The 21122-nt window shown below is 36.7% G+C and overlaps 7 protein-coding genes across 9 annotated transcripts in view; 3 read left to right on the forward strand and 4 right to left on the reverse strand.

Annotated features, from left to right (window-relative positions):
* Positions 1 to 10: 10 nt before the first annotated feature.
* Positions 11 to 1351, reverse strand: LOC18024266 (probable isoaspartyl peptidase/L-asparaginase 2). Its single transcript, XM_006406808.2, has 4 exons — positions 1113 to 1351; positions 785 to 1018; positions 611 to 697; positions 11 to 523 (listed from the first exon to the last, which is right to left on the reverse strand). The coding sequence occupies exons 1-4, from the start codon at positions 1272 to 1274 to the stop codon at positions 29 to 31; spliced, it is 978 nt and encodes a 325-aa protein (XP_006406871.1). The 5' UTR covers positions 1275 to 1351; the 3' UTR covers positions 11 to 28.
* A 3593-nt stretch (positions 1352 to 4944) lies between these two features.
* On the forward strand, positions 4945 to 6095 carry LOC18024267 (photosystem I reaction center subunit VI-1, chloroplastic). Its single transcript, XM_006406811.2, has 3 exons — positions 4945 to 5274; positions 5519 to 5645; positions 5749 to 6095. Exons 1-3 carry the CDS (start codon positions 5144 to 5146, stop codon positions 5926 to 5928), a joined length of 438 nt encoding a protein of 145 aa, XP_006406874.1. The 5' UTR covers positions 4945 to 5143; the 3' UTR covers positions 5929 to 6095.
* On the reverse strand, positions 6090 to 9780 carry LOC18024269 (rop guanine nucleotide exchange factor 13). Its single transcript, XM_024159776.1, has 8 exons — positions 9480 to 9780; positions 9349 to 9362; positions 8089 to 8372; positions 7566 to 7837; positions 7399 to 7473; positions 7040 to 7312; positions 6612 to 6938; positions 6090 to 6518 (listed from the first exon to the last, which is right to left on the reverse strand). Exons 1-8 carry the CDS (start codon positions 9615 to 9617, stop codon positions 6090 to 6092), a joined length of 1812 nt encoding a protein of 603 aa, XP_024015544.1. The 5' UTR covers positions 9618 to 9780.
* A 1878-nt stretch (positions 9781 to 11658) lies between these two features.
* LOC18024270 lies at positions 11659 to 13431 on the forward strand. The gene is made up of 3 exons (XM_006406813.2): positions 11659 to 12371; positions 12443 to 12628; positions 13090 to 13431. The coding sequence occupies exons 1-3, from the start codon at positions 11910 to 11912 to the stop codon at positions 13369 to 13371; spliced, it is 930 nt and encodes a 309-aa protein (XP_006406876.1). The 5' UTR covers positions 11659 to 11909; the 3' UTR covers positions 13372 to 13431.
* A 103-nt stretch (positions 13432 to 13534) lies between these two features.
* Positions 13535 to 16588, forward strand: LOC18024271 (protein disulfide isomerase-like 1-6). Its single transcript, XM_024159371.1, is given in 13 exon segments — positions 13535 to 14175; positions 14408 to 14507; positions 14509 to 14538; positions 14627 to 14795; positions 14929 to 15047; positions 15158 to 15238; positions 15332 to 15421; positions 15513 to 15584; positions 15679 to 15747; positions 15829 to 15909; positions 15988 to 16122; positions 16200 to 16253; positions 16337 to 16588. Coding segments are annotated over 13 exon segments (1602 nt in total). The 5' UTR covers positions 13535 to 13669; the 3' UTR covers positions 16433 to 16588.
* Positions 16589 to 16631: 43 nt separating this feature from the next.
* LOC18024272 (ras-related protein RABG3c) lies at positions 16632 to 18391 on the reverse strand. Its single transcript, XM_006406815.2, has 7 exons — positions 18222 to 18391; positions 18014 to 18040; positions 17806 to 17905; positions 17438 to 17584; positions 17269 to 17349; positions 17030 to 17175; positions 16632 to 16900 (listed from the first exon to the last, which is right to left on the reverse strand). The coding sequence occupies exons 1-7, from the start codon at positions 18272 to 18274 to the stop codon at positions 16834 to 16836; spliced, it is 621 nt and encodes a 206-aa protein (XP_006406878.1). The 5' UTR covers positions 18275 to 18391; the 3' UTR covers positions 16632 to 16833.
* Positions 18392 to 18637: 246 nt separating this feature from the next.
* LOC18024273 (ERAD-associated E3 ubiquitin-protein ligase HRD1A) overlaps positions 18638 to 21122 on the reverse strand; it is a 3233-nt gene continuing 748 nt past the window's right edge. The window contains exons 3-9 of one of the 3 annotated variants that reach the window (XM_024159868.1): positions 20826 to 21122; positions 20544 to 20720; positions 20225 to 20374; positions 19889 to 20091; positions 19537 to 19699; positions 19077 to 19257; positions 18638 to 18971 (exon numbers count right to left, since the gene is read on the reverse strand). In XM_024159868.1, the coding sequence (XP_024015636.1) occupies positions 18861 to 18971; positions 19077 to 19257; positions 19537 to 19699; positions 19889 to 20091; positions 20225 to 20374; positions 20544 to 20720; positions 20826 to 21122 (1282 nt within the window). In that variant the 3' untranslated portion in view covers positions 18638 to 18860. Of the gene's footprint in view, positions 18972 to 19076; positions 19258 to 19536; positions 19700 to 19888; positions 20095 to 20224; positions 20375 to 20543; positions 20721 to 20825 lie in introns of all 3 variants that reach the window. The other 2 variants (XM_006406817.2, XM_006406816.2) reach the window with 2 other exon arrangements.

Below are 21122 nucleotides of genomic sequence, written 5' to 3' on the forward strand. Positions count from 1 at the left end.
CATCATTTAAAAAAAATCTAACCATTTCTCACTCCCACATGGCAACCTCCATGAACCCATCCTCAGTTGCACATCCCCTGAACATCCCATTAGAGTTAAAACCACAAACCACCTCTCCTTTATTCGACACGGCGATGAGTCCAGCGAAGCCTTCGTCGAGTCGATGCTTGATGACGTAATCAACCGCTTCCTGAAGTCCAAGCCCTTTATACTCCATAACAGCCGACACGTCACGAGCTAGCGTCGACCTTATGATAGCTTCTCCTTCTCCGGTACAAGAAACCCCACAGAGCTCAGACGCATACGTCCCGGCTCCAATCAGCGGCGAGTCTCCGATCCTTCCCATCATCTTGTTCATGAGACCACCGGTGGATGTCCCGGCGGCGCACCGTCCTTCCCTGTCCACCACAACGCACCCGACTGTCTCCGGCGCGTAAATGCTGATCGGAAGACCGTTCATCAGTATCGGACTTTCCGTAGCGGCGGCACCGGCGCATCCCATCGGCGGGATCCGGTAATCAAACTGGATATAAACAAAACAAAAATTGACCGGACGGTAAAAGACGTGCGGTGAATAAATGGACGGTGGAGATTAAGTCAAATCGTATACCAAGATGGAGTTAGCTTCCTTGGCCAACTTGAGCATCCCTACGTTGTCGTCCGTAACAAAGTACTCGTTGTCCACAGTTTCAACACCCTATTCATAAACCATTCGATTCCGGTTAAGCGAAAAATTTAAACCGAATGGTTAAGAATAAGTTGGAGTAATTAGTAAATAAGAGACCTGTTTGCGGGCGAAATCCTCAGCGCCTGAGAAAGCAAGGTAAGAGTGGGAAGATTTGTCCATGACGAGGCGTGCGAGAGAGATTGGGTTCTTCACGGTGGTTATACCGGAAACGGCACCGCATCGTCTCCTCGTACCGTCCATAATGCTAGCTTCCATCTCTACCGTCCCTTTCTCCGTCAGAGCAGATCCACGGCCTGAATTGAACAGAGGATCTGTCTCCAATTCTCTCACCTGTGTCGTCGTCAATCATTAAATAAATAAATTCAACAAAACCACCATTGGGTAAAAAAAATTATCAAATTTAAGATTAATTGTGTAAACGTACGACGAGCTCAACGACGTCAATAGCGGAGACATTGGAACGTAAAGCTGCTATGCCGAGGCTGAGACAGCGAGTCAAGAGCTGTTTCGCCTCTTCTTGTCTCTCGACGGGAAGATTAGGGTCGATTCCGGCGCCACCGTGTACTGCGATTGCCCACCTGCCCATTGTCTCTCTTTCGATCTCTCTCTTTCACAAGGTCTCTCACAGTTTTGCACCTTTAATTTAATTTAACCGAGTTTGATGGGAGAAAGGAGGAGAAGCATTGGGTCCTTTATATAGGCCCTTACGAGGAAAGGTGGACCCACATTTAAGGGAGTGGGGTCAGCTTCTTCCACGTTATATATTTTACGTCTTATTTGGTGGTATATAATCTTTTAATTGAATTTTATAATGTTTTTTTCCCCTATTTCTCTTCTTTTTTTTTCTTTTAAAAGAAAAATCACCTTCCGCAATTTTTTGTTTCCTTTTCAGTTTCTTTTTGTCAACCATTTCCTTTTTAGCCAAAATATGAAACTACCAATCAAAATACAGTAGATACTAATAATTAAGACATTTATGACATCACTCATCATATTTAAAGAAAAAAATCATAATCTTCGTATATCTGTGGGATACTTTCCATTAAAAACAAATTTGGTTAACGAATACGTTTCATAGATTCAAAATTTTTGTATCCCAAAAATCGCAAACCAAAACAAAAGAGTCAATAGTAGTTCTCGATCGGAACCTGCAATTGTATGTTGAATATCCACACCACTACACCAGTTTTAATGTTATATAACATGCATGTGAAGTGAGCGATTACTAAACTATTGATTACTTATAAGTTATAACTTATGATGCATTCTTTGGACTTGTTTTCATTTCGTCTTATTATACCATGCAGAAGATGATCAATTTTTAATAATAAGATTTGTTTGAGAGATATAACTAATTCTCACAACTTGTGAACAAAAAATAAATAACTTCATGTTGGCACGCATGCAACTTCCCTTTTTTGTTTAATCAATTATTTTCTTTTCCCGTGTTTCCGTATGCTTTTCGTCAATTAGGTGCTAATCAACGTCAATACTGATACCTCAATATTATGTGTAAAGTCTATCTTGTGTTATTTCGGTCCAACTCGACAGGATTATCAGAAATTTTATTTTTCTATTACTAATGTAATGTAATTGTATTTGTATGCATCACATATTCTCCCCCTGAGATGTATCGGATCCGTTTTTTTTTCAGCATATGCATCGAAATATTCATTTTTTTACGTCATTCACCCAAAACATTTATGTCCTCATAGTCATATGCACCGAATCTATACAAGTCTCCATTGGAAACATAATTAAGTAATCTTTATTATAATACTTCTTGGTACGTAAGCACGAGAAGTTATTGATGGCATGGCACAGTATATATTTGGCAACCCGCCTGGTTTCCTACAGATGAATGGTATAGGCAAAAAGGAATAAAACGCTCTCTTTACTTCACAGAATATAGTAATTTACAGTTGCCCACATGTAACAACTAAATATAATGTTTATCAATAAAAAAGAGAAATTACTACATACGCATATTTTATAGTATTTCCTAATTCCAAAATTGCATTATCATAGCAAACCAATGATATTGTATAAATTTTCATTTAGAAATGTCAGATACATTTGCATAAGAAAAATATTCTACATGGAACCCTAAAAAAAAACTTAAAATTTAAATTTTTGTAAAAAAATAAGAGATGATTGTTTTACTATATACTTTATGGCTTTAAAAATAGTTTAAAAAAGTTATTCGGTAAAAAAGTATTCATTGTAAAAAAAAACAGAAGAATTTACATTTTTAAATTAAAAATACTGATCATCTTTTTGTTTTTGTTAATTGGAGTAATAGATTAGAAGAATATTGGAATAGATTGATTGGTCTAATGGTATAATGATTCCCAATGTAACTCGATTCGAACTTCAAGTGGGGGTTGATAATAAAGTAGTTGTCGCACGCACTTAATTGCTAGCAATGAGCAGGATCCGATGCATTGGCAAAGGTTCTTTACCAAAAAAATGGTTATTTACCGCCGGATTTGTGTCTAAATATGTTTAAATTATTGGTGGCCAGTTACATCTCTCTGTCTCTCTGTCTCTCTGTCGCTCTCTCTCTCCACAAGTTTGGAATCTCCGAGATTTTCTATTCATGTGTGGAAAAGGACATAGCCTAGTGACTTGAGTTGTGGATTCCAATAGATTCCGTCACGTGACAAACCCCAATTAGAAGACGTCTCTTTTCTTCTCTCTCTTTGCCTCTCCCATGTCTTAGGGGTCAATTAGATCCCCCCACTCTCGTGGAATTTTGTCCTCTCATTCATGTTTCGAAAAATCAATTTTTGATTGTACTTCAATGACTTCTTTTTATTGAGAAATACTTTAAAATATCCCTAAAACTATTAATTAGTTCAAGAAAGAAGACGATATTTGATTTACTTGACAAATGTTTTAGACCTTTCTGTTATTTTTCTTCTTTTTTGAAAAAATGTATTTTGTAAAAGACTTTTTCGTCTAGTTATTTTTAGAATTAGTCATGACCCAATAACTGTATATATTTTTTTAACTTCTTAATTTTTGTTTGTTCACCAATCTCACTTTACATTTTATTTTCTGATTTTTTGTCGAACGTCTAAATATATCAATTTCAATTTTTTTTTATTAGGCCATTTTCTATCAGTGAACTCCACTTGCTCTCAAAAGTCACAGCTAAACCTTCCAGAGCTTTACAATCAAGTTTTTTCCAATTTTTTTGTTCTTTCTCTATTTTACGTACATTGTGTGTGCGTGTAAAGTAGTTGTAGGTTAGCACGTATTGCTGGCGACTAGTAGTACTCTATGCATTATAAAATTAGTGTTTATAGTTGCGGGGAGATTTGTGTTCAACATTTAAACAACATCAGGAGCTAGAACCGTTTTTTTTTTTTAAAAAAAGGGCGTTTCTAGCTTATACTAGGCCACCATTGAAACTAGATTATATCCTATTTTTTGTAATCGATGATGATTTGTGAAAACTCTTATTTCTTCCACCTATTACATTGATATACATAGATTGTGACACGAAGTATCATCATATATTGTAGGAAACGAAAATGATGTTGCCATTTGCCACCAGCGATAGAAGCCAAATTTCGCATAGTGCATATCTTCTTTTCATCTCCATTTTAAAGTTGATCTTGCTCTTGAGTAAAATCTTGCTTAGCTAGAGCATATATCATTACATTTGCTTTATGAGGAATGTACTTAAAAGAGAGAATTAAAACGTTAAAATAGAAATATCCGAAAAGATCCTATGTTCCTCGATCTGTAAGTTATGTATTGGTGGAGATAGCTCCAATCAATTTGCTACGAGTCTGCTTCAACCGTGCCATGTCTTGTTGTTTTGCGTATCGCAAGTCCTTTTGCTAACATCTGAGTGTTAACAAGCGTCATAGTTTTTCGAGTGGTGTGATGTTGAGCTACTTTGGTATCTTCTATCCAAACGTCATATTTGTTCTGCATAGATAAAAAAATGTTTTTCTGACTTGAAAAATCGATGGTAAGCTTTCTACACAGAGATTATTTATGTTTTTATTTAAGTTATTTTCTCGATACCAAGATCAGATCTTCGATAAACTGATAGTTCAGAAATCTATATTTGAAAAAAAAAAAGATCTATACGGTGGTTTAAGGAATTTGCAACCGACTGGGTTTCTTCTTATACGTAAAATGCATTTGGGCATTTTCCGAAATAAAGACAAAATAAGGGACCTCAAACAAAGCCTCTTATAAAGACAAAATGCGTTTCCAGTACATATGACACAGACGAAAGGAACTGTTTAAGTTAGATGATAGCCTTATCTTACTAGATTCCAACGTGGCATTTCCTAATTGGCACAAGTAAAATCTTCTAAGGGAGATCTCAGTTTGCCACGTCAGAAGAAGATAAAAATCCACTCATTTTGACCAAAGGCTATCTCCTAAACGAATTCTCCAATCAACACAACAAAAAATTAGTGATCGAAGCCCATGGCGTCTTTTGCAACCGTCGCCGCCGTCAAACCATCCGCCGCCGTAAAGGGCCTCGGCGGCAGCTCACTCGCCGGAGCCAAGCTCTCCTTTAAGCCTTCCCGCCTAAGCTTCAAACCCAAATCCATCAGGTAAATAACCATTTATTAATTTAGGTTTAAAATGCTTTTAAAATATAGGATTGAATTGAAAATTCATAGTTCATATTTGATAACATCTTAGAAATCCACTAAATTAAAAAAAAAAAAAAAAATTTGCTGAAGAAAGAGTGTATCAAACATGAATAACGACGAAAATGCTAAAGCATTGTTTAATTTTGGCATTGTTCCTCTCTTATAATCAATTAGCTTGGGGTTATTTTTCTTCTTTAATTAGGTCTGGTGCTGTTGTGGCAAAGTATGGAGACAAAAGTGTCTACTTTGACTTAGAAGATTTGGGAAACACAACAGGTCAATGGGACTTATACGGCTCCGATGCTCCTTCTCCTTACAACCCTCTTCAGGTTTGATTCTTTTGAAAAACCTAATTGGCAACGAAACCTAGAATATCTCTAACTATACTTTTAAGTTGTGGAAAGACCTCTTAGTCTTTTGCTATACTTGTAGAGCAAGTTCTTTGAGACATTCGCTGCACCATTCACAAAGAGAGGATTGCTCCTCAAATTCTTGATTCTTGGAGGAGGATCTTTGCTTACTTATGTCAGTGCTTCGTCCACCGGCGATGTTCTTCCCATCAAGAGAGGTCCTCAGGAGAAGCCTAAGCTCGGTCCTCGCGGCAAACTCTAATTTAGATCCACGCATGTTTGTTACCTTCTCTTCCTCCTTCTAATCTCAGAAACATATATTTCTCAATACTGCAAACCCTTTAAATGATTTATGTATATTCTGTTTCTCTGTTACATTTGAAACGTTTTGCTCTTCCTAATTTTACAAAAGATATCTTTGTTTTAAGAGTATCGCCCTGCGGTTGGACTCCTTGTGGTTCCAAGAGATTCAAGATAAGAAGTAGTCTTCTTGTTGTTAGCCATGATCATGCTTGACACTCTGGTCAACAGTTTCTTGCCTGAATCTTTGAATGGTGCATCGTTCTTTTCTTTCTTCGGTTGTTCAGGTTCTTCGAAATTCCATTGCATTACCTCTGACAGTGAAATGGGAGCCTTCTCCTTTTTCGGTCTCTCCTCTAAAAGACAAAAGTTTTGTTCTTCTTCCTTCTTAGGACTCTCTGCTTCCTTCACTATATATCTTTTACAAACCGCGGTTTCAGGGTCCTGTGTTAGCTGATCAGCTTCAAGAACATCTTCTATTCTCGACATTACCGTGTGCGCCAAGCTCTCAAGAACTCTCGAGTAACTCTCCAGTATAGCTAACCCTATATCCTGCAAAAAAAAACAGAATTTTATGAAACAGAACACCAACAAGTAAATGTTTTAATCGTGATTATTAAGAATAGGTTTTTGATTGATCATTACTTTGTTGAATTGTATCTTGCTGATGTCAAGTGTGGACTGAGAGATCCCTGGGAATCCTTGTTTGAGAAGAAGCAAGATGGTTGCTGCTCTTTCTTCTAGCAGTTGTCTCTTCTCCATACTCAGATTCGTACTAAATGGAGACGAAGACTTGTTGTCTTTCTGCACTATCTTTCTTTTCCATATCACAACCGAAGCTTCGAATTTTTTCTTTAGATCAAGAACCTTGTGCTCAGATGATAAATCCATTTCAAGAAGGAATTGCTCTGCATCAAATATGTCTAATGTTATCATTCTGTAGATCGTGTCACCAAGACTAGCCCTCCCATTCTGTAAAGACACACAAAAAAAGAAGAAGAAGGAGACATCGATAAGGATACCGAATCAAGAGAATGATTCTTGACGATGTGTTCAGGGTTTAGGGTTTATACCTTGGGAAGTGAGTCGATGTAGCTCTCAGGGATCTCCATCTGAGACAAGACTTCAGCGTTTATGGCCATTGCGGCTTTCAGAACTTGGCTCACACACTCTTTCTGACTCTGTAGAAATCTTTTCGTCGTTTCAGATAAGCCTTTAGGTGGAACTTTCACTGTCGGAAGCCACCACTTATCGTCATTTCTGGTCGTGTTGCTGTTTAAAGATTCCGGAGAATCGGTTGTGACGTAACAGAACTCATCCTGATCCTTGAATTTATCAAGACAATCCTGCAAAATTCGTTGACATTTAACAACCTTAGATCTTGTTGATGCAAATGCAAGAAAGCAATGTTTAAGTATCTCTTTTGACTTACGATGAGCATCGCATCGAGTTTCTTAAGAGCAGGTATATTGGAGACGAGATCTGTTCTCTGTCTCGTAGTCATTACCTTACAACACAAGATCCAGATTCAGACACGCAGAGAAATAAAAGCTTTGTTTGCTGTAAAACTAAAAGAAAGGTAAAATATTTATAGAAAACCTCCATGGAAGATCCATTCTTGTTTGTTTGCTGTGTTGGAGAGAATTCAACTATATGATCAGTAACGGAGAGAAGCCATCCGATTTCTCTTCTCCACCGTTTTTTTCTGTCCTCAGACATTGGCTCTAAACGCCGTTGCTCTCCAAACGCAGAAGCTGAAAGATTTGTGACTGCGTTTGATAATGCCAACGCTGACGAAACACCTTTGCCTCCTCCTGACATGTCTTCTCCTAGAAGCAATTTCGCAAACCTTTCTTTCATCTGCTCCTTTCCTGTAACACATGTAATGTGACATATATCATCTCAGTCTTATCTTGAAACCCAAGAAACATCAGGATAATTAATTTATTCTCCAATGAATCTATCGTTGGAACCTAAGAAACCTCATCTTATATAATGCAATAATAGAAGAGACTAATGAATCTGTTATTTGTAGTCTTAGCTTGCAGCCCAAGAAACCTCAGGACAACTCATTAATCTAAGACAAAATTTTAAACATGGATGCAACAAAATTCTCGCTTGCCTGCCTCTTCCTCTAAGTCTTCATCAGTTGCTTCACGTGGCTGAGGCGGCTCGTCCTTAGGCAGAGGGGGTCGAAGTGGTAACATTGGCCGGACGTTTGAGGCAACGGTTTTCTTGAAAACATTGTCATCATCAATGTCTGGATCTATAATTCTTAAGGCGGAATCTGAGTTCCATCTCTTGACGTGCCTTAATGATAAGTTCCTCTCCTTCTTGTTCTCGAGCAATCTCGAGCTTCCTTGATCTTGCTCAACCGCTTTCACCATTTCCATAATTTTCTTAAACCTAAGGAGAGGTTCTCTGTTTTTCAATCTCTCTGTTTTTTCCTCTTGGAACATAGAGGAGGAGTTTTTAGGCGGGAGAGACATAATGAAAGTAAAGAAAGAAACACAGAAGGAGCTGAGGTCTTTGATGTTTTTGCAGAGAATTAAGAAAACAAAGTTTTAAAACTAATGAAACCGTGTGGTAATAACATTCAAGAGCATGGCAAATCCAGAATAGCTGTTTGAGATTGACTTCTGTTTGATGCTTTTCTTTTCTCTTTTTTTTTTTTTTTGCCTCGTTTAATTACTAACTAACTAACCGATTAGTTGTCCAAAACTTCCCTCGAGTAATTCTCATTTACAGTTATGTAAACAACAAATTTAGGATTTAAGTTTATATTTTAAGATGCTTTGAAAACTATACAATTTAATTTTTCACTTTACTATTTATAAAATTGTAAACATGTAGCTATTTATGATGTAGTAGTTTATATGTTCGTATTATAAATTTACAAGTAATGTAAGCACTAAATTAAATTAAGTTATCATATTTGTACTTTCGGTTATTTCTTATTTCCCCCTTAAATATCTGTTTTATTTTCAATATAATCCTCATAATTAATCTCACAATTTTTTTCCCTACAACATCACAGATACCTAAAACGATATAAAAATCCAAACCAAAGAAAATTCATCTAAGATCTCACAGTTTTATTTTATTGATAACAAGATCTATTTCTTTTTTACACACACACACACACAAAAAAAAAAACAGATTCCTAACACAAACAAAGCTCCTCTCAGTCTCGGTTTCAAAGAAATAACAAAAAAAGAAATAGAAAACATGGATTTGGCTATAATTTAGAAACTAAAGAGTTACGCTTTTGAAGATGAGAAAGTCGAGGGTCCCCAAATGAAAAAAGATGAAAGTTCCTTTAGAATGTGTAAAGAAACACCCAAATTTTGATCCCACCACACATTGCCATCCACTTCCATACCTTTCATCAAACTCCTGATTTTTCAGAAGAAAAAAAAAAAAGAAATTAGCCACAGAGAAGAAGAAACGAGACAATAAAAAAAAAGAAGAACAAACAAGACTATAGAATGATATTCTTCTAAAAAAGCTAACCTTCTTGATGTGAGCAGCGATGGATTGACAGTCAAAGACATCAAAAAGATCGAGAGATTGAGAAGCAATGCCCATCGCTTGCATTTGCATCTTCACTGGCATATCTGTCTCTTCCACCTTCGCTTTCCCTTCCAACATCTTCTATTAATTATATTTTCCCTCTCTGATGAAGGCTCAAAAGTTTCTGATACAAAACATAAACAGAGTCGAAGCTAAAGATTCCTTTAATAACCAAATCTTTGAAGATAACTCGTAAAGAGAAAGTACAAATGAATCACTCTTTTCCACAAGAGAAACTCCACAATGTCCTGTCGTCTTATCTAACTAGGATTAAGGAGTAACGTAATGTGTTACATTATTTAAATAAGAAAACCTCTTCTATTATTTTATTTTTTTCTTCTTCTTATCTTCTAACTCTTTTTTTTTGGTTGTTGTCACAATCTTTTTGTAACTTATAAGAGATACAGTAAAAACTTTATAAATTAATAATGTTGGGACTTTGATATTTTATTAATTTATAGAGTTATTAATTTATAGAGTTATTAATTTATAGATTTTAAATAAAAATATTCTTTATTAATTTTAAATTCTGAAAGAGATTTTCTTTGAAGTTTATAATATTTAAAAAATTCTTTCAAAAATTAAAAAAGAGTTCTAAGAAGATTTTAATTTAAAATAATTAAAAAACATCACTAAACTCATATTTTGGTAAATTATCTCATTTATATGTTTATATCAAATTTTATTTATGGTAATTATTAATTTATAATAATAATGAGACCATATATTTACATAGGAGTTTTGTTAAAAGTTATTATCTTATTATCTTATATTTTGAATTAATCCAACTTAGAACTATGAAAAATTATTAATTTATCAAGTATTAATTTATAGAGTTTCTACAGTACTAGAAATCGTCAGAATCATAAATGGTTCGGCTCTGATTTGATTTTCTCATATTTTGATAATTAACGAGAAGGATAATTAAAATGGAAAAAAAAGCATGGAAATAAGAAATAGGGTGTGATGAGTCATCAGAGTTGTAGTAAAGATATATCTGACGTGTGTCCACGTCGTTTTCAGACCTCAACTGATAGGATAACGATGGAGAGACAGAGACTCATACATCAAATTCCGATCAAATATTTTGAAACTGTTATTGATTGAGTTAGCTTCAGAATGATCTCTCTCTCTCTCTCTCTCTCTCTCACTCTCTAGTCTCTCTCTCTCTTTGCTTCGGTTTGCAGCTAAAATGGCTCATGATATCGGCATAGCAATTAGGGTGGACTTTTCCTAATAAGAAAAATGTTTATCGCTATAATTGTATTATAAATAGTAAACAAACCACTATCAAATTACTGTAAAAGCAAATTCTTAAAGTGCATAGAGTTAAAACTAAATCTTGTTTTCTTAACTTGTTAACTTTTGATACTTATAAGTTAAAATAATCACTGTAGTAAGCATACATTCATAAAAGATACATGTAACGAGAATTGAATTTTCGTTTTTGTTATGTTCTGTAGAATTACGGATATCTATTTTTTTTGTGAATCGATGAAGCAAATCTAACAAATATTTTTTCACGACTTTAAATGCGCGTGCGTGGTTTTGCTCTTTGGCCTTATTGTGTGGGATAGACTCATAAAGAAGTGGAGATGAGCATCATCACTTTCTTTTTTTGGTCGAACGAGCACCATCACTTTTATAATTCTATTTTGATCTTTAACACAGAAGTAACACATAACAAGTACAAGTTAAAGTATGACATAACCTTTTGTAGGTACGCACTTCTCTAAATTGACAATTTAGTTCTATAAATCAAAAAGTCACAAGGACGATGCATGAATTCTTAAGAGTTAAGAGTAACAAAATAACTCAAAAAATGAAACTATAAAAAGTCCATGATACTTTACAAGTTGTAATGTAGAACAACTTAACAAATGGGAGCTCGACAACTAAGCTCACGCACTCACCGATATTCAATTACTTACTCACTCCCAAACCTAAACCAACAGGTCCGGACTCAGCCTCGGCATACATCAACCACAAGAAACCCGTTGCATCCTTTAATCCCCTCTTCTCGTGCTCTGTTCTTTTATAATCTACTCAGAAGAATAAAAAACACAATACTTAATACATAATAAAATAAAAGATCTATCTCCATCAACGAATCGTCCAGATAGAAGTAAAGAACACTCTCTACCTAATTGTCTTCTCTCAGTTGATTTCCCTCGTCAAAAAATCAAGACTTTCTTGCAGATTCTATCTCATTTCCATGTCAATAATGCCTTTAAACACCACATTTCTCCTTTAAACTCTGTTCTTGATGAGAAAGTTTCGAATTTCATCTCACGTTTCCTTCTATTATTTTTTTTCCTGCTATTTTTTCCGGAAATTTTCTCAATTTTGTCGATTTATAAGTAGAGCAAGATGCTTTCCACGAAATCGGAATCGGACATTACAAGTCTCGCGGCTTCTTCGTCGTCGCCTTCACGATCTTCAAAACGCGCCTTGTACTACGTTCATAGCCCGTCACGTGACTCGTCCACGTCCGTACATCCAAGCTCGATGATGGACTCTCCCACGCACGAATCTTCTTCTTTCGGCCGTCACTATAGAAACTCATCGGCGAGCAGATTCTCCGGGATGTCCCGATCATCGTCGTCAGAGAGAAAAAACGGCAGGAATTTCATGTTTAGCGAGAAAGAATGGCACGAGTGTAAGATTATACTCGAAGAAGATACCGATGCGTTCGATGAAATGGACGACATGACGTCTATAAGAAGGTGTCAAGCACTACTTGCCGTTTTAACACTCCTGTTAATTTTCACCGTCTTACTCTGTATCGTTTGGGGAGTTAGTAAACCTTACAAGACTCAAATCTCTGTACAGGTAATAGTTGTTTTAATTTCTAAAAAGTTTAATTCGAATTTTTTTGTTAGTAATTGTTGTAAGTATTGTAGACATTCGAGCTACACAACTTTTATGATGGTCACGGAACAGATTTCTCTGGAGTACCAACCAAAGTGCTGACTTCGAATGGAACACTAAGATTTCGTATTTACAATCCTGCCTCAATATTTGGTGTTCATCTTAGTTTCACCCCAATCAATCTCTTCTTCTCTGAACTCCCCATTGCTACCGGTCAGGTAATTTAATTTTAATACTTTAGAGCGTCTTTAATTGTGTTAATCACAACATGAATTTACCCAAAAATATTAGTCTTGGTCACTAATACATGTACTATACTACAAATTTTAGGATTTAGGTTAAATATAAAAATATAGGAACGTTATAAAAACCAAGTATCATTCGGTTTAGTTCAATTAGGTTTTGATTTCTGTTTGTATTCAATTTGTTCGTTTCTTTTTTTGTTTTTCAGTTCAGTTCCAATTTCTGATTGTTTTTTCTATGAATTTTTTTGGATCTGTTAATTTCTCTGTTGTGTCGTTTTTACTATATTTTTAGCACTAATTAAGTTTAGTTCGATACAAATATTAATTTTAACTAGAATAGACTTAATTCACTGAAACATAGGCAATAATTTTCAATCTTATTAGATTGGATTTTGGATATTTAAAATATGGTATTAAAAAAATGTCTTTAACAGCTGAAAAATCATTATCAATCGAAGAAGAGCCGAAAGATGGAATCAGTGGTGATAGAAGGAAGAAACGTGCCATTATATGGTGCCGGAGCAAGCCTAGAGGCGACGGAGAGAGGCGGAAAGATCCCGGTGAAGCTGAGATTTGAAGTCCAATCAAGAGGAGATGTGGTCGGAAAATTGGTTAGAATTTGGCACACAAGGCGAATCTCATGCACATTTGTCATCGATGTTGCTATTACTACCAAGCCCATACCGTTCAAGGATGGTTCTTGCAACTATTCCTGATTATGTAATTATTTTTGATTACTCGATGCATTAAGTAGTAAGTGGGTTAAATTTTTTAGAAAGGTGAATCTCAGTTTAAAGTCAATATTGGTTTTTACACTATACTTATACTGCCATAAAAAAAAACAAGTTTAATGTTAATTTAGTTTCCTAATAACGATCTAAAGCCTCCCGCCGTAAATCATGGTGAGATTTACATTCCACGGAACAATCTCTCCGATCTCTCTGACTCTCTTCCTCTCGGAACGATCACTTCCTCCTTCACTATTCAAAATCCGACGGAGACCCAATAACAAGCATGTCTATGAAACCAAAACCCACTTCCAAAATTTCAGTCTTCACCTTCCTCCTGCTTCTCAGTTTCCTAATCGTCGTGACCCGTTCCTCCGATGTCGCCGTCGAAGCTGGATCCGAGGAAGAATTAGACGATCTGGAGCAGCTCCTTGCGGTGGACGACCAATTGCAGGAAGATCGGCCGGAGCAACAATCGGAAGCGGCGACGGTGAGCAGGGCGCAGAGGATCGTGCTGGAGCTCAACGGAGACAATACGAAGCGGTTGATTGATGGCAGCGAGTACGCGATGATCTTGGGTTACGCGCCGTGGTGCGCGAGGAGCGCTGAGCTAATGCCGAGTTTCGCGGAGGCTGCAACGGGTTTGAAGGAGATGGGTAGTCCGGTTTTGATGGCTAAGATCGACGGCGATAGGTATTCGAAAGTCGCGTCGCAGCTCGAGATTAAGGGCTTTCCAACGCTTCTCCTGTTCGTCAATGGCACATCACAGCCTTACACTGGTGGATTTTCTTCGTAAGTTTGCTGCTTTCTCCCTAATTTGAGTTTCGGAATGGTGCTATCTAAAGGATCTTATTAGCAAAGAGTTTCAAATTTGGGGAGCGATTGTAGTGTAATTTGGGTCTAGTGATAGTGATAGAGACTAAGCGTGATGAAATTCTTGTTCTCAGTGACAATGGATTTGATTGTGGCTAGTTTGTCTTTAGCGTTTCACCTAAATTTCTGAAAATTTTGATTTCGTCTCCAGAGAGGAGATAATGATATGGGTGCAGAGAGACTGGTTGTGCCAACCATTAAACTAAATACAGTTGATGAAGCCTCCAGGATTTCTGAAAAAGTATCATACTTTTCATTGTTGGTCTATTCGAAAAGTCTGAGGTATTCAGATATTGAAAATTTGATGGATTCATTTGTTTCGACTAAGACTGGTTTCCTGGATGTAATTTTGGATACGTTGTTTGCTCAGGGTTCTGCTGGACATGATGAATTTGTAAAAGCTGCGACATTAGACAATGAAATTCAGTTTGTAGAAACAGGCAGCATTGATGTCGCCAAACTTCTCTTCCCTAACCTTAAAACCAACAATGTGTTTGTTGGAATGGTTAAAAGTGAGGCTGAAAGGTACACCGCATATGGTAAGCTCCTTGATGCATTAACGTTATGTTATTATCATATGGCTCTCCTCTATTGATAGTGTGAGAATTGGAAATTAAGTTTACTCTATTGTGTGATTTATCACTCTCCAAATAATGTGTACTGTTCATCCAGATGGAACTTGTCAAACGGACAAGATACTCGAATTTCTGAACAGTAACAAATTCCCGTTGATCACAAAATTGACTGAATCCAACACCGTCCGTGTTTACTCCAGTCCAGTCAAGCTTCAGGTGAGAAAAGTTTCAACATTTTCAACTTGTATTTAATGCCAGATTCTTTCTCTCTCTGTTGGTTGCTAGGCTGCTTTCGCTAACACAGTGGTGGTATCATTCGTGGGTAGGTTATGGTCTTTTCGAAGCCTGATGACTATGAAAATCTTGCTCAGCCTCTAGAAGATATAGCAAGAAAGTTCAAGTCGAAGGTACTTTCCAATACCGAATGGTCCGATCTCTTAAAGGCCAAATGGATTTAGTAAACCTTCTCTTATATTTACGTTTGTGCTGATACTATGCAGCTTATGTTTATACACATCGACATATCAAATGAAAACCTGGCAATGCCATTCTTGACCTTATTCGGGATTGAAGATGCAAAGAAAACTGTTGTAAGTTTTCTGAATAAGCACTTATACTTGTAGCGATTTATTGATAAGGTTACAAGCTACAGTGATTTATAATATCAAGTTTCTTTAACAGGTTGCTGCTTTTGACAACAATCTGAATTCCAAGTTTTTGCTTGAGTCAGATCTATCCCCTAGCAATATAGAAGTACAAACTTTCTCAGAGCTTTATTTTTTCCTTCATAGACACTCTAATTTAGAAAACTCATTGCTGTGATCTATTTTGAATTTTTGCAATGTAGGAATTTTGTTCAGGACTTGCGCATGGAACCGTCTCACCTTACTACAAGTCGGAGCCAATTCCAGATAACGTGAGTTTGAAACATTCATTCTCTTCTAAATGTTAGTTTGGAATAATAAACTGGCTAAACAACGGTTTGTCAAATCTGCAGCAAAATGGAACCGTAGTGGCTGTGGTTGGCAGGAGTTTTGATGAACTGGTCTTAAATAGCCGCCAGAATGTTCTTCTTGAGGTCTGTAAATAACACCAGAACTCTTATCGATGCAAATAATAAAAATGGATATAACATCGAGTATTGTCATGGATACAGGTGCACACGCCATGGTGTCTTACCTGTGAGACTATGAGCAAACAGGTGGAGAAGTTGTCGAAGCACTTTAAAGGGTTTGAGAATCTTGTCTTTGCGAGGATAGACGCTTCTGCAAACGAGCATCCTAATCTAAAGGTAAGAAACAACCTATGTAGATCCCTCTGTTGTGATTATTACTTGAGATGATAATGGTAAAATGATGGTTGATGAAGGTTGATGATTATCCGACAATCTTGCTTTACAAAACCGGTGAAAAGGAAAATCCGGTAATACTATTTATTCCGTTTTATTTCTTCAGTTCGTTTCTAACCTCCAGGAAGCTTCTTTCTTATACTGTTGAGTTGTGCAGGTAAAGTTGTCGTCAAAATCCAGTGCAAAGGAAATGGCCGTTTTTATCAATGAAGAGTTGAAACCGAAGGACCGGTCAGCTAAAGATGAGTTGTAGAAGCATCTGGAATCTGATAATATAGGGATCAAATTATTGTTGTTTGTTGAAACCAGAGGAAGTAATGTAATGGAGCTTTCGAGGAAAGTACACAGATAGAAACCATAATGTGACAGTTTAGCTATAACCAGAAGAAATATAGCGGAGTTTTGAAAATTTTGATTTCATTACTGCTAAGATCGTGCCACATATTGAAGAGTTTAGTAATGAAATAAGTCACTCAAAACGTTTTTCAAAATGTTATTGATGAGATGAAAAGACAATTGCAGAGAGAAACAAAGATGCTTATGCTAATTGATAGATTGATACACATCATCATCACAATGCCAAAGAAACAAGAAGCTCTCTCTCTTTTTTTGCTGCAACACATGTTTTTTCGTAAAACCTTGCAACAAAGTTCGTCAACATTCACATCCAGTTGATCTTTGTTGCCGAGCCCCGGCTACATCAATAGTATCAGGAAGGTACCTAAAAGGCGTCAAAACGAATAAATCGAGATAAGTTCAAGTTTTTTTTCAATTAGATAACTCAATCAGATGGTAATGCAAGCTCAAAGTTGAGAGATGATGTAAGTGTTTTGCTAAGTGTTGGACTTACACTTCTTCTTCAGGTTCATTCTTGAGGGCATTTTTGGCTATGCATTCGAAAGCTGCATCAACATTGAATCCTTCTTTAGCCGATGTTTCGAAGTAAGGAATGTTTCCCTTGGATGCACACCAAGCCTTTGCTTTTTTCTCAGAAACCTGATTAACAAAAAGAAGATGAAGTATTTTAGCACTGACTAGTGAAACTTTGTACACACGACTAACTCCAGAGAAAACGATTAAACATCTTACCACTCGACTCTTTCCACCGTCAACATCTGTCTTGTTCCCCAACACAACAAATGGGAAGTTTTCAGGATCTGAAGGACTAGCCTAAACACATTCAATAAAGATTTTGATCAATCACTGATTTGTTGATATAAAACATATTCCAAAAGTAGAGTTATGTTGGTCTTTGTACCTGGATCAAGAACTCTTCCCTCCAATTGTTAAGATTTTCAAACGATTTCAAGACGTTGACATCATTCACAAGAACACAACAATCCGCTCCTCGGTAGAAAGCAACTCCCAAACTTTGGAACCTCTCTTGCCCAGCAGTATCCCAAATCTACATGTCAAAACACATTTTACTTCATTCGTATTTGTAACACTTGTAGATTGTACATTAATATATATTGGACATGAGAACAACACTAATTTAGGTAGCTCTTTCTTAATTACACTTAACCGAGATAACCCATAAGCTAATATAATGACAATCTAAACTAATCAACCAAGAAACCAGACAATAAGCAACCATTTTATTAGATAACACTAAAAAAGTATTACCTGCAAAGTGAACAACCTGTCGTCGATTTGAACCTCTTTTGTCAAGAAATCGGCTCCAATCGTAGCTTTATACTGGTTACTAAACTTGCGATTCACAAACCTGACAAATGAGATAAATTATTAATATATTTCCATTTTATTAAAAACCATAATCATTTTTTCAAAAAAATACGCAGTAGAATCTCAGATCCGAGTATAGAATACGTACTGATTCATCAAGGATGTCTTCCCAACCCTGAGCAAAACCAATAAGAAAAATAAAAATGTCCATCAAAAATTAAAAACCAAAATACAGAGAGAGGATATTCAGAGAAGATACTCGCAGTAAAATGGAGAAACAATAACGAAATGTTAGAGCTTTAAGACGATTCCGAACACACACAAAAAAAAGCGAAATTTCTTAGTTAGAAAATTACCCACTGTCTCCGAGAATAATAACCTTGAGAAGTACTCGCCGGCGAGAAGCCATTGATGCCTTTTAGAGAAGCAAATAATATAATTTTTCAGAAAATGTAATAATTTGTCTGTGTTTTTTTCCTTCTCTCTGTTTGGTTCTTCTTCGAGGGCGAGTTTTATATTATTGGCTAGAAAGTTACGGATCCAGCCAATAACAGCACTCCAACTTTAAACTTTTTACTATTTTCTAACCCAAAAACTGAAAATTAATTTTAGCATAGTGCTCTTACAATCATTTGTATTCATATGTCTAAGAGTGTGATCTGGATTAAATATTCTTTTTAAAAATCGTAGACGTTAGATAACATTTTTTAAAGATAAAATCTCTCTAAATCACGACTGCCAACTAAACGTTGGAAGGAACATTCAAGAGTTATTTAGTCTCACCTGAATATGCGAGCCCATGAATAAATAAAAATAAAAACAAAAAACAGTGTACGTTAAGTCTCAAACATCTAATTCTATGACAGCGAATTTAAAAAAAATGTACACTTTTTGGGAGGATCATGTTTTTGTCTATCTGAGCAAAACCACAAAGCTTTCTCCTCCTTTCTGTATGTGCTCTCAGTTACATAGCTGAGTTTTGTTTCTCTAATAATTCACTCTGCTCCATCTAGAGACGCATCCGCAACCATTTTCCCTTTGTTATCTGCTTCGCCTGTGGATTCCGTTTTCCTCTTCTCCAGAAAATTAAGTCGGTTTCGCAAAATCTACAAGAGCATGTTAATACTTATTTAGGATATAAAAAGACACCATCTACAATAAGCTATTGATATTGGAGTTTCGCATAAGATAGCATTACTCGTGGACCATACCTCGAGATGGGTCTCGAGAGATTTTTTCATATCTTCCAGCTTAGCCTCTGGGATATTTGCATAGGCACGAGAGTTTTCACCAGCAACATTGTGTTGAGGAAGCTGAGATCGGGCAGAGGATGAAAGATGAGTTCCATGTGGTTCAGTTGACACTTGCTCTTTACCAGGAAAACCCGGCGACCTTAACATAAATGACCAAATATATTGGTCAGTTTTCGTCTCTACCACCAGATAACAAAAGCTAATATAGCTGAAGAACATGGATTCTAAGTATAGAAGTCACATGTGTGTCACACTGTGGAAGATCTCGAGGGACTGAAATAGTAAAGGATATGGAAAGTGAGACTAGAAAAAGCTGAAACTAAAATTGGTATGAAGTTTATGATTCAACTAACCAAAAACTCACCTTACAAATTCTAAGACTCGAAACCAAGCATAGAGTCAGCAGAGCAATACATACCATGATACTTTGTTTGCAGATGGATAAACCATTGATTTCCCGTACATGGATGCTGCAGAAGCTGCTGCTTGAAGCCTGGCGTGGTGCCTGTTCATATTGTCATTGGAACCGCCAGCAGAAGAATGTGTTTCAGAGCCCTGGGCACCTGAGCTTGAAGTACCTGCTTCAATATACACGGAACTAATTAGTCAATGTTTCCTGTCCTAATCTTAAGAATCTCAAAAGCAGACAATGGTCGCAACATATAGTGTTTTTGGAATAACCGACTTCGAAGGAGGATTTACGAAAAGAGATGCATAAACAAAAAGCAAAAAAAAAAACCAGTTTTATTGGAAAATTGCAAGTGCAGTACCTTGTTGAGAACCTTGGTGTAAACCGCGTTGGCCTGCAGGTGCAGATGCGGCATTTTCAGGAGGTACAACAAGTGCTCTGCAAGTGGGACATGTCTGCTGCCGTTCCAACCATGATCGTAGACAATGCACATGAAAGAGATGTCCGCAGATTAGCTTCTTCGCATTTGTCATTTCTTCACGGCATATGATACATGTGGCATCACTTCTGCATATTAGAAAGACATGATGGACCAATGATATAAGATTTTCCAAAGGCCATCCAAAATTCTTAAGACCAGAATAAAAAATGTGCCTACTTTAAGTAGAAACATAAATGGGATATATATGTAACTTACGCGGTAAGTTCTTCGGGAGTTGCATCAGGAAACCTGTCGTTCATATTGGAAGTGATTTTACGATAACGAAGGTAATCGGAGACACGAATCTGGAAGTTCCTGAAGGTTTCGTAGAGCTCTCGCAACAAGTGCAAAGGCACGCCATAGTTCCTAAACAGCAAAATAAGAATACTAATAAGCCCAACAGAGAGGTAAGAGCTTCTTAATACCAAGTCTAACCATCTTTTTCTTTCCAGATGTTTCATTCAGCGTTATAGATTCCTCAAATAATATCATTCGAACGATTTTGAGAACAATCTGAATGGATTGAAAAACTTACATGAATATGACAAAGAAGAAGCATATATACATCGACAAGTGAAGCAGGTCACGGATAAGCTCAAGATAGAAAGTATAAACAGGTTTCTTCTCCCATTGACCATCCATGATCATATCAGTGACATAGAAAACATACTTCACAAAAATCGCAACAGTTGTTGTCGCCAGGATCATATACCTGTAAGAGAAACTTATCATCAGCAACATAGTATCGCAGATACAAGTGTCTCCGGTCCTGCAAGAAATATTAGACCGATCTTCTTCGACCTCGAAAGCAACTTACTCGAAGGAGAAGAAGAGAGAAACCGAAGCCTGACGCGACTGAATCAAGTGACGTACAGAACTATACATAAAGAGACTATCCACAAGAAGAAGGAACCCCATGAAGGAGACAATACGAACATGAGAGAGCTTGGTCACAGAAGGAGTGGTCTCAATGTATTCAACTCTTTTCTGGGCAAGCCAATGTAAAGCCTTGATAAGCAGAAGAGTGACGACCAAAGGAAGAAACCCACTAGAGAAGTCCTGTCGAAAAATAGTAACGGCGAAGAGAATCTCCATGAGCTCTCTCCAAGCTTGT

This window comes from Eutrema salsugineum, unplaced genomic scaffold, assembly GCF_000478725.1.
Source record: "Eutrema salsugineum unplaced genomic scaffold, Eutsalg1_0 scaffold_13, whole genome shotgun sequence".
NCBI lineage: Eukaryota > Viridiplantae > Streptophyta > Magnoliopsida > Brassicales > Brassicaceae > Eutrema > Eutrema salsugineum.

What these genes read in the sequence shown, in the direction of transcription:
- LOC18024270 (XM_006406813.2), top strand. Translation starts at nt 11,910, where the DNA reads ATGCTTTCCACGAAATCGGAATCGGACATTACAAGTCTCGCGGCTTCT. An exon ending in AGACTCAAATCTCTGTACAG is followed by an intron (nt 12,372 to 12,442) that starts GTAATAGTTGTT and finishes TAAGTATTGTAG; the next exon opens with ACATTCGAGCTACACAACTT. An exon ending in TCCCCATTGCTACCGGTCAG is followed by an intron (nt 12,629 to 13,089) that starts GTAATTTAATTT and finishes TGTCTTTAACAG; the next exon opens with CTGAAAAATCATTATCAATC.
- LOC18024267 (XM_006406811.2), top strand. Translation starts at nt 5,144, where the DNA reads ATGGCGTCTTTTGCAACCGTCGCCGCCGTCAAACCATCCGCCGCCGTA. An exon ending in TTCAAACCCAAATCCATCAG is followed by an intron (nt 5,275 to 5,518) that starts GTAAATAACCAT and finishes TTCTTTAATTAG; the next exon opens with GTCTGGTGCTGTTGTGGCAA. An exon ending in CTCCTTACAACCCTCTTCAG is followed by an intron (nt 5,646 to 5,748) that starts GTTTGATTCTTT and finishes CTATACTTGTAG; the next exon opens with AGCAAGTTCTTTGAGACATT.
- LOC18024272 (XM_006406815.2), bottom strand. Translation starts at nt 18,274, where the DNA reads ATGGCTTCTCGCCGGCGAGTACTTCTCAAGGTTATTATTCTCGGAGAC. An exon ending in ATTATTCTCGGAGACAGTGG is followed by an intron (nt 18,041 to 18,221) that starts GTAATTTTCTAA and finishes GGTTTTGCTCAG; the next exon opens with GGTTGGGAAGACATCCTTGA. An exon ending in AATGAACCTGAAGAAGAAGT is followed by an intron (nt 16,901 to 17,029) that starts GTAAGTCCAACA and finishes GACGCCTTTTAG; the next exon opens with GTACCTTCCTGATACTATTG.
- LOC18024269 (XM_024159776.1), bottom strand. Translation starts at nt 9,617, where the DNA reads ATGTTGGAAGGGAAAGCGAAGGTGGAAGAGACAGATATGCCAGTGAAG. An exon ending in AGAATGGATCTTCCATGGAG is followed by an intron (nt 7,474 to 7,565) that starts GTTTTCTATAAA and finishes TTGTGTTGTAAG; the next exon opens with GTAATGACTACGAGACAGAG. An exon ending in GCAAGATACAATTCAACAAA is followed by an intron (nt 6,519 to 6,611) that starts GTAATGATCAAT and finishes TTTTTTTTGCAG; the next exon opens with GATATAGGGTTAGCTATACT.
- LOC18024266 (XM_006406808.2), bottom strand. Translation starts at nt 1,274, where the DNA reads ATGGGCAGGTGGGCAATCGCAGTACACGGTGGCGCCGGAATCGACCCT. An exon ending in TTGACGTCGTTGAGCTCGTC is followed by an intron (nt 1,019 to 1,112) that starts GTACGTTTACAC and finishes ACGACGACACAG; the next exon opens with GTGAGAGAATTGGAGACAGA. An exon ending in AGGATTTCGCCCGCAAACAG is followed by an intron (nt 698 to 784) that starts GTCTCTTATTTA and finishes GTTTATGAATAG; the next exon opens with GGTGTTGAAACTGTGGACAA.